The sequence below is a fragment of the Morone saxatilis genome, unplaced genomic scaffold (genome assembly GCF_004916995.1).
Source record: "Morone saxatilis isolate NCDOM2014 unplaced genomic scaffold, NCSU_SB_2.0 Contig20, whole genome shotgun sequence".
NCBI classification, from domain to species: domain Eukaryota; kingdom Metazoa; phylum Chordata; class Actinopteri; family Moronidae; genus Morone; species Morone saxatilis.
Window position 1 is genome coordinate 8,726,476 of NW_023339763.1, and position 10,204 is coordinate 8,736,679.

The window sequence follows — 10,204 nt, forward strand, 5'->3', positions numbered from 1 at the left end:
CACAATGATTCTTATTTTCAGATGATCACACAACAATGTAACCATATCTATGAATATTATTAGGGCAGTCCCTAGTAGTGATTAGTAAAAAGCCAATAGTCAACTAGCCGTAATACATTTATGATATTAATTAAATTATTTAAATATATGTTTTTTTAACAGCCGCCTGTTAAATGACAGAACAGAAAAAGACTATTAGGGGGAAGCCCTAAATATTATATTCCATTTCTGCTAATAAATCCTTCTAAACGTTACACTCTGGACCTTTTAAATGAGTTCTTTTCTTTATTTTTCAAATTTGGATACCAGACATATATTCACTACTAACAAGTATGATTTGATTAGGAAAATGCATTTGCTTGTCAGAGAGCATCCACTTGAGGTAACAAAATTACTAAAATCCAGCTCAAGGCCAGCCATGGATCAATTTTGTAATTTTTGCTTTTAAGTCAGTGCTTCAAAAAAAGTTTTCTCCCCCAAGATGGACTGGATAGCTTCTCGACATGTTGTGCAGGAGTCTGTTATACATTACACATATACTGTATATATGTACACATGTACATATATAGATATACATACACATATATTATATATATAATGGTTGTTTCATGAAACAATTTCCTTTTAATGTCTAGCTGACTTTGATGGTGTAGATTACTGTGAAATAAAACTGTGCTCTATAGTTTTATTTTATATATTGAGTGTCCCAACACATTTTATTATATCATAGAGGTTATTGAAGGAGTAAGATATTTACTAAAAGGGTTGAATGTTAGTCTTATACAAAACATTGTATGAGTTTTGCACCAAAATTCTCCTTTCCTCATATTAACTAAGCTCCATTTCACTCTTTCCTGTTCAGATGGCTACCCCAGGGAGGAGATTGTGTATAAGTGGAAAAGGAGCTCAGTTGAGGTTGGGGACATTCGCTCCTGGAGGCTCTACCAGTTCTCCTTCGTTGGCCTGAGAAACACCTCTGAGATTGTCAGGACAGTCTCAGGTAAGAAAAAATCTATCCTTTGTTCAAATAAGCCTTACTTATTCGATGAAGGCTTCCTGAATATATATGTTCTTTTCCTGTGACATCCTGGTTGTGTCACTGGATGGTCGTGTGTGTGTCAGAAGTGATTACTTCAACATGTGATGGACGCAACGGATTAGTGAGTCCATGGGTGTTGCAGGACATCACATTCATGTTAGGCATGTTATTATAAATCTGATAGTGGCAGGAGTGTGCGACAGCAACACCCTAATTTGATGATATGGTGAAGTTTCATAAACAAAAGTAGGCAGATGTAGGTTATCAGGCTGAACCATGCACATTATAACATAAAGTAAATGTCTCTTCCTGACTCTCTCAAAAGTCTGATCTGTTATCAGTCACTTCTGATCTGTAGACTGATCTGGTTTGTTGCTAGAGGTTACAACGTGAACTTTTAGAGAAATGAGGACATGACCCATTATGTGGCTGCTGCTCCAAAATCGTTCTGGGCGGATGCTTGTTAGAAAGTTTTTAATTGAAATTAAATTAATTAAAATAAAAAGAAAATCAGTTAACGTGTAACTACACCTTTCAGTTTTGCTAGCTCCCTCCCTCTCAGCAAATTTAAAAAATGCCTCAGAAACCTGCAAAGGACAGTGACTTGAGGGGTGTGGCCTAACACCGATAGGAGTGATTGACAGACTGACAACAGCAGCGTAGCAGAAACAGCGAACAAAACCTGTGTTGTAGCTGAGCTAGCGGCTCAGAGAGGCTAACTCTCCGGTATGTGAGTGTGTCTGTGGGGGGACAGTCAGTGTGTGGGATCAAGGTAAACAGTGCAGTCCGTTGGTGCTAGTAGAGGATTAGCAAAAACTAGCATAACCTCCTGTGAATGATGTGTCAGTATACATTTGAAAAATGTCAACTCTACGGTCAACTCTATCTCAGCATTGGACTTAAAACATAAAGGGTGATTTAAGCAGTAGAGGGTGTGTTGAGCCATTATTAACCCACAAAATGCAGATTGTCATAAATGTGGTCATAATGTAAATTATTTAACACCAGCATTGATGTGTTTCATCACAGTATAGTCATATAATTTAGTTTACAGCTCAAAAAACATGTTTTAGGGTGGAGTACCCCTTTAAGTGTACTTTTGTCTCACCTGACATATCTGTATCGTCTTAATGTATTAACTCCACACTGACACTACACCTAAAATGGTTAAAACAAACCTCATATTTCTTTCTATTCTATGAATAAAATAATTGCTTAATTAATACGATTAAGAAACAGTAATACACAATAATTATTAGTTATACATGTTATAATACATTTTATAAGCCTTTAAAACTACATTTCATTCCCAATTCTCTGCTATTATACCTGAGTGAACTGTCCTGCAGGGTGTGCTCTAACAAGGGTGGATTATTTTACAGAATGCAGTGCCTTATACATAACAAATAGAAGGAAATTGTGCATCATTCACACAGTATTCTTATGATGTGCTGGCAGGATTCCATTCAGAATGATGCAGGAATATGAATGTTTGCTAGAGGAAAAACAGCTGCTTTCCCTGGACAGTGTTTACATTTAAGGGGCTACAACTGTGTCTGCTTGCATATGCTTATGTTAGTTTATGTTTATATTCATGGGATGTCAGTAAGTAATGTTTGCAATGTTCTGGGAGGAAGTGTTTGTGTTCTTTATGCTTGTCTGTGGTGTGAATGAAAGGAAGCCTGTCACAGAGATTAAGTTTGGCCAACGCAGAGTTTATTCTCATCAGATCAGCTGCATTATCCAGAGAAACTGACTAAAATAGGGGTCTAGTATATATGTAAAAGTAAAATATCCTCCTCATGAATCCTACTGTTAAATTACTTTTAACTCAGAAATAAGTCATTGCAGCAGTCATTTGCCTAAACTTGCAACTTAAGTAATGATTAAACGAAGGAAAGCTGTCTGTATGTTTCCCAATTACTGCAACACCAACATGAAGGTTGCAATCTTTTTTTTTTTAGCTTCAATTCAATCTCCTTTTTATGGAATATTCAATTAATTGTAGTCTATCTGCTATGTAAGTATTGATCGGGAGAATGGGTGTTTTCTGGCTGTACTCCATCTGTTTAGAATATACTGTTGGCTGGAGTGCTGTTGGAAGTAAAGTCATTGCATCAGACGTGTGGCAGGAGGGTCATTATTCTTGCTATCATTTACAGCTCAGTATGTCATTTAATATACTGCTTGCCCTTCACAATAAAAGACCAAGCTGTCTTGGGAGAAGCACATACTGTTGCAAGTTAAATCTGCAAGTATGAAAGGGAAATAACTTTATATAGTTTTGGTTACTTCTTCAAACTGTTTAGGGTGTTTTATATGTTTTGAAGACAGTTTGTGTGTATGTGAAGGTTCAGCTAACTTTAAATGTGGATATATGGCCAGCTGGTAGCTGTGGAACTGATGAACAATTCTCTGATAAACAATTAACTTGGAGGTAATATTGTGTTTTGAGTGTAATAGCTGGTATCTCTGTTGGGTAACCCAGCGCACTATAATAGTGATAAACAAAACTGAGAAAAAAACCATGAACCCTCAGCTTTTACAAATGTACATATAATTTTGCTGTAGTACATTAAAACTAATGCACTGGCCTCTGCAATTTACTTTATTATTTTAAATATTTCAATACAAATAATCCTGTCAAAAACACAGAATCAGAGGCTCACTTCTCAGCGGCGACCAACAAACCAAGCTCTATCAGAAATACACAGATTGTACGCACGCTTGTATGCGCTTGTATGCGCTCTAACGTAGCCATGGGAGTAACTGAATTCACCCAGTCGTTCTGTAATTCGCCACAGTTCAACAGTTCAGAGTGTCACTGCAACGCAGCACACCCAGACACACAGAGAGGCAGAGAGGGGGTTTTGGTGTCTACGGTACATGTGAGTTCGCAGGGCCGAATGCTCGAAGTGCGGTGGTGCCGGTTGATATAAAAAAAATAAAACCTTGTACATTCTCATTCTGTTTTAATCAAAACATTTTTCAAGTGATAACATGAAATGGCAATCTGCGTAGGAGGATGAGCTGTTGTGGAGAATTTGCAGTGTCCTCTGACTCGCTCTCTCTCTCTGATCTGGTTTGTTATTTCCACAAACGGCCATCTGGTCTCTTGTCAGAGCAGAGAACCTTGACTGTGGCTGAGAGACCTCGTGTCTCATTTTGCAGTCAGTTTGGGTATCTGACCTGCTTCAAGATTCATGAACACAACATCTGTCTCAAAAAGCAGCCAGTTAGGGCCTTATAATTACCCAGTCATCTCAAGTACTTGCCATGCAGCGGGTAGTGCTCCTGAAAGGTGTGCTTGAAATGTAGAAATATTCCTTAATATGCTCTATCACTGTCAGCTCCTTTTGTGCATTCTAAGTGTAGACAAACATTCTAATAATAAACAGTTGTACTACTGACTTAGATGTTTTACTTCTTTGATCACCGACATAATAAATTCACTTTAATGACAGTAACATTCAGCTAACGTTGCTTTCAAGCTACATTCTTATTGACAAAAATGCATTTAATTTTTTTGAAGCAAATTCACAAAAAATCTAATTCAGTAAAATTGAAGAAACAACAACATTTGGCTTTTACATACTTCACGATTTTGTCCAATCAAATAGTCAAATATGCATTCATATGTATAGAAACATATTAAAAATGACGAGAACGAAAGACATACAAACAGTATAATAATTGTTCCTGACCTAGAGTGTGAGTGAGAGGGCCTGTGGACCATGGAGTACTGAGTAGGGAGACTGTCCTTTGCCTAGACGACCCAGGGCTCAAGCTCTCATTTTAGCATCTATTTTAGCATCCAAAAGCAAGATACTGAGTCCCTGCCAGCTAAAGGGTTCTAAGTCTTTGTCCTGCCCTTAAGGTTGTAGTTAGCTACAGTTACTCTTTAAAAAAATAAAAACCTTTTTATAGCATTTCGGTTCAAGCCCTCTGCTGCATCACCATCAGCTAAACTGAGTTGAAACGGGTCAGATGAGGCAACAGAGGGACATATAATGGTAAGCTAAGCAGACAGGCAGGCAGGTGAATTGGCCTGATCCAGACAATGATGACTGTAGCAAACAGTCAGAGGAAGAGATTCCCTCTCATTCTATGAGACAAGCCAACCTCTCCCAGGCTCAACTTGTCACACCACTACTCTCCCACATTAATGTGGAGTGGGTTTTATTATTTTTTAATAAAAAAAAGATGATAAAAAAAGTGATGCATGATTGAAGAACGATTAAGTGATATTGTAATTAAAAGGTGGCCGGGGCGGTGACCTGCCATCTGCTGCTCTGATGCAGTTGTGATGTAGCTTTTATTTACAAAGGCTATGTCTGTTTTATTTGGTTTCTCTTCCCTCCCTCCGCCAGTGTCCAAAGGCTTGGTCTCTTAACATGTCGCTTCACATCAGGGCGGCCTGTACTGCCTGGAAGCCTATACCTGCATTTACAAACACAGACGCACACACTCACATATTTGCCTAGCGAATAGAAAAATAATAATAATTTAAAAAAACAAGCAAGGCCCCTTGAAAGGACATCATTGGACATAATAGAGAGGAGATAAAAGAGATACAGGGGATTTGAATGTAGGACAGCTAAGGCACTATGTACACAGCTAACATTGCTGTTAACCTCAAAGTTAACCCCTCAATGGTTGGGTCAAGCTTGATGCTGGGAGCTGTGTTCTCACCTATCTGCCTGACTGGAGTTCAGGGTTGAACATCAGAGTGCAGACAAGGACAAAGAGAAAAGAATGAGAAAGCAGGTAAATGATAGAGAAGAGTGAAGAGGATGAAAATGGAAAAAGGGGTGGTAGTTGTGGCATTTTATTGGTCCTGCAACAGTGTCCATGTTGGCAGTTTACAGAGGCAAAGTGCATGGATGAGCGGATGTATGGATTTACTGTATCTGAGGCTATATTTTGTAGATTATGTCATGGTAAGAATTAAGGCTGGGCGATATGACTTAAAAATAAAATCTCTGATTCACACCTGATTTTTTTTCTTTAAAAATAAACTCCAAAGACACTTTATCTTGTGAAACACCACCGCATCTGAGATGTTTTATGACTGGGGGTTCTTCTTTTCAGATGGGATATTATGGGAAAATTATCCTACACATTCCGTGTAGTTGAGTGAGTTAGGGCTTGTTTTACAGAGTCCTTAGAAGCTGTATATCCTTGGCATTCGTAGTTTAAATCTTGATTTTCTAATTCAGATATTTTTTGCATCGCTATAAAATCCAAATTCGAATGAATGGATTTGTCGCTCTAGTAGCAATGTAAGTAACATTATATAAACTTTGCAAGCAAACAAACAGAAAATTTGAAATGAGTTTAGTAGTGTAGCTTGTAAAGTAATGTATGCACTGTGTTATGTACACTTTCAGAGCCTGACAAAATCTGTTATTTAGTACCTAAACAGGTACTAGGTGTTGTCTGTACCTAAAACATCAGTGGTCAACAGTTTGCATCCAGCAACAGTGGTGTGGTCACATTAATGCATTATGGATACATGTGTTTGATGCTTAGAGAGGAGGTAAAATAAGATATATTTTGAGGAGAGAACAGAAATGGATGGGTGATTTATTTTATTAAGAAAGAGGTCTTTTTGTCTAAAGCCACTCATTAATGTAGCCAGTGTGGTGCGTTTACATGAACTATAAAATACTATCGCAGGGATCGCTCTGCAGCTGTTGACCATCTTCCCAGCACATTAGTGAAATAAATGAGCTTTCAAAAAGTATCACTTAGATGGGCAAGAAGCTTTTGCGTTGGAGCATAAAGGGTCGATACCATTTGCAGTCTTTCTCTCTTGTTTTGCAACTAGCCTCACTTCGGTCAGCAGTGAATCATGGGATGGTTCCTGCATCACATGAGGTGGTTCATTTGCTGTCCTTTTAGCTGAGCACAAATGTACGCTATGTGCATCAGCCAGTGGTATATATCTGTACGTGTCTGACAGATTTCAGAGTGCTCTGGTCTTTGCCCATGTCCATGAATTAATGCATGTTCCAATGTGTCCATTTGCGTGCATGCACATTTCTGTGCGTTCTCTCCACTGGATCTGGTCGTTTTTTTCTTTTTCCTTATGTATTGAAAGCTATTCTTAGAGTGACCTTCCAAAAGCCATGGCGTGCAGCCCTGTTGTCTGTGTGCGCCCGCCTGTGTGATTCAGTTTGAGTGGAGAAAGCCCAGGGACACATCAGTGGCCCTCTCCCGATTACGGAGCGCCACAGTTTGCAGATGATTCTTTGATGGGGCGAATCTGGAGGCATTGTGGGTGAAAGGAAGTGACCCAGCGAGAGGAAACAGTCAACGAAACAAACACCCATGCACGCTGTATATATAAACACACTCATGCTAAGCACAGTCACTCTCTGACAAGCCAAAGGATTCCCCTTATAGCATGGCAGAGTGCATCGTTGCTCTATCTTTAGGCCCTCCATCCCGCGAATGGGGACCTAGACCATAATTTAATTGTTAACTACACTCCTACACTCTCACACACAACTAGAATAGATATAGTTCTGCTGCAGCAAATAATAGAAGGTGAAGAATCACATCAGAATAAGCCCCAGAGATGGATTCCTTGTAATGTTATGCCACGGGCCATTCCGTTACGAAGAGTGGTTTGTCCTTTTCTCCCCACTTCTTTCTGATATCACATTTGGGTTCCTATATCTTAAAGAGGGGTCTTTGTAGGAAAAAATAATTTGTCATCATTGTCATTGGGTCCTCAGGTAACATTTGAATTTTGAGTATGTACTGACACTCTCTAATTAAGGCTGTGTTGTGTTATTATTGCACTAGCAAATAGAGATGCTGTTCCTTTAAGAAAATCCACTTAAAAGAGAGGTGGGGCTGGCATGTGGCAATATTGTCTTGGTGTCAGGAGGTTTGTGTGAAATCCCCCAGCAGTGGTGTGGTAACCGTCACATCACATATGCGTTCAGTAGCAGAAAGCAAATTAAAGGGAAAATATTATCAAATTCCTTGAGAAAAAAAACAAAAAACAGACAAGGACGCTTGTCACCACCTGCCTGGTTTAATCAAGAAAAGATGGAGGGAGACAAAAAGCAATAAAACCGAAATGCCAATAGTTTTTTTATTGTTACTGAGACATTATATCCCTGATCAAATAAAACATCTGTGAAAGCTCAAGCATATTGCATGAAATTATTCCAGTTTCCAATGCATAAATTGCCCTGATGAGTAACACTTCATCCTCAGAATAATTCACAAAAAATGTGAGAAAGATTCAATATGAGATTGGGGAATACAGATGCAGATACAGGATGCAGGAAAATGTTCAAATATTACTTTATGCTTCTATCATAGGTTTCCTGTCATGTTTGTATAACATGTTTCAGTGATTCTCTAACCTTGTAAGGCAGCTGGACTCGCTAGATCACAAAATCACGTGATAATCCGGGCCGCTAGTACAGTGGAACCTGTGGCTGGTACAGTGGTTCTGTGCAGCAAACCATCTGGGGCAGTCATGTTAGTGATGCTCTGTTGTGAATGATAAAATACAATGCAGTAAATTCGCACACTGTAGAGGTGAAGCTGCCCCTCTTAATAAGTTTGTTGAAAATACCTTTATTTTAGGTAAATATTATATCAGGCATATGTAGACTAATTGAAATACTACACAATTGGTGCACCACAGGTTATCCATGACTTTATTCTCTGCATGAAAACAGTCATTTAATCACAGAAATAATACCTCGCAGCTCTTTATCAGATGACGATCACGCCGTCTTTGCTAAAGGAAAAAAGGTTAAGAAGTGCTGAAACAATGCATTAGCAGTGGTTGCTCTGTTTCTATAATAGCTGCTTCCTCTAATCCCCCCACCAGCCCCCACCTCTCTCTCTCTCTCTCTGTGCGTTTCCCCCCTCTTGCTTCTGGGTGATAGTTGTGATGGGCAGGAGTGGGAGGAAAATGCTCTGACTCAGCCAGAATCCTCCTTTTGTGAAGTTAAATACCAATTTACACTTCTCTCCATCCTCCACACATACACATCCTAACCCACCCTATACACTAACAGTATTTAGTATTCACATGTACAAGTGTCTGCTCTATACACCCCCCACCCTTACCCTTTCTTTCCTGCTCACTCTCGCAAAAGGGATGATTTTTATTTTGCGCCCGGTGTATTCCTGTGTCCTACTTTTTACAGTCCCCCTCCCCCCTTATGTTCTCTCTCTCTCTCTCTCTCGCTCTCACTCTCTCTCTCTCTCTCTCTCTGCCGTTCTCAGTTGACAGTCTAATAAGCTAGTAATTAAAACCTGAAAACAGGGAATGGTGATAGGCCATAGGAGAAGAGATTGCTTTGGGAAAATAAGGCTCTTGTTTTCCTCCCCATCGACCACCACCTGCATATAAAAGAGCGCCTGTGGTGCAAAGCAGACGAGCACAGATTTAGAGAAATAGATTTCTTTGTGTTATGTTAGACTGTCAGTTCTCTCAGCGTTGTGTATAGATGTCTTTTTTTGGAGGGCCGACCATGAAGCATACAGGAATATGGATTTAAGATAGTGGGTGAAGGTCGAGAAATAGAATAATATGCAGCCCATTGCTCCACTCTTGCAACTTACTTCCATAACCTCTTCTACCTTGAATATAAATGTCCTCATAATGTATATTGTTTTACCCACTTTAATGACACCAAACCTCTCCTCAGCACAACTGCAATTGCAACATGAGTTTCGGGGCGATAAACTAGGACACTGAAATACATTGACTACAAAATTAAAGTCATCTAATTTGTAAGAGGGAGGAAGTTGGGGGAAGCAAGTAGACGTAAATAAGTAAGGGTGTTGTTAGTTCCTGTTTTTTCTCTTCTGATGCCGGTAGGCAAAGATGGAGGTCATGGGGTGGAGAGATGCAAGGATTAAAAAAAAAGGAAGAGATATAAAAAGGAGGAGGATGTTCAGCCAATACAAAAACAGGTCAAAGCTGCCAGAGATACACTTTTTGGACGTTTGTGTTCTTCTTGACTTGGTGTAGCCGTCATTTTGAAACATCATTCTCACTGTAACAGTATAAAGCACTGAAAGGTCAAACTTAAGTAGTTGATGTTGGTTCTAATAAAAATGTTTTTACTTACTACTACTTCCATTATTACTATTATCTTTGGTGCAGTCAACAGCCTTTCTTCT

The 10,204-nt window shown here is 39.2% G+C and overlaps 1 protein-coding gene across 3 annotated transcripts in view; it reads left to right on the forward strand.

Annotated features, from left to right (window-relative positions):
* The window catches only part of gabrg2 (gamma-aminobutyric acid type A receptor subunit gamma2), a 50,053-nt gene that overhangs the window by 21,049 nt on the left and 18,800 nt on the right, over positions 1 to 10,204 (forward strand). For all 3 annotated transcript variants that reach the window (XM_035667324.1, XM_035667325.1, XM_035667326.1), the window contains exon 6: positions 863 to 1,000. In XM_035667324.1, the coding sequence (XP_035523217.1) occupies positions 863 to 1,000 (138 nt within the window). The remainder of the gene's footprint in view (positions 1 to 862; positions 1,001 to 10,204) is intronic.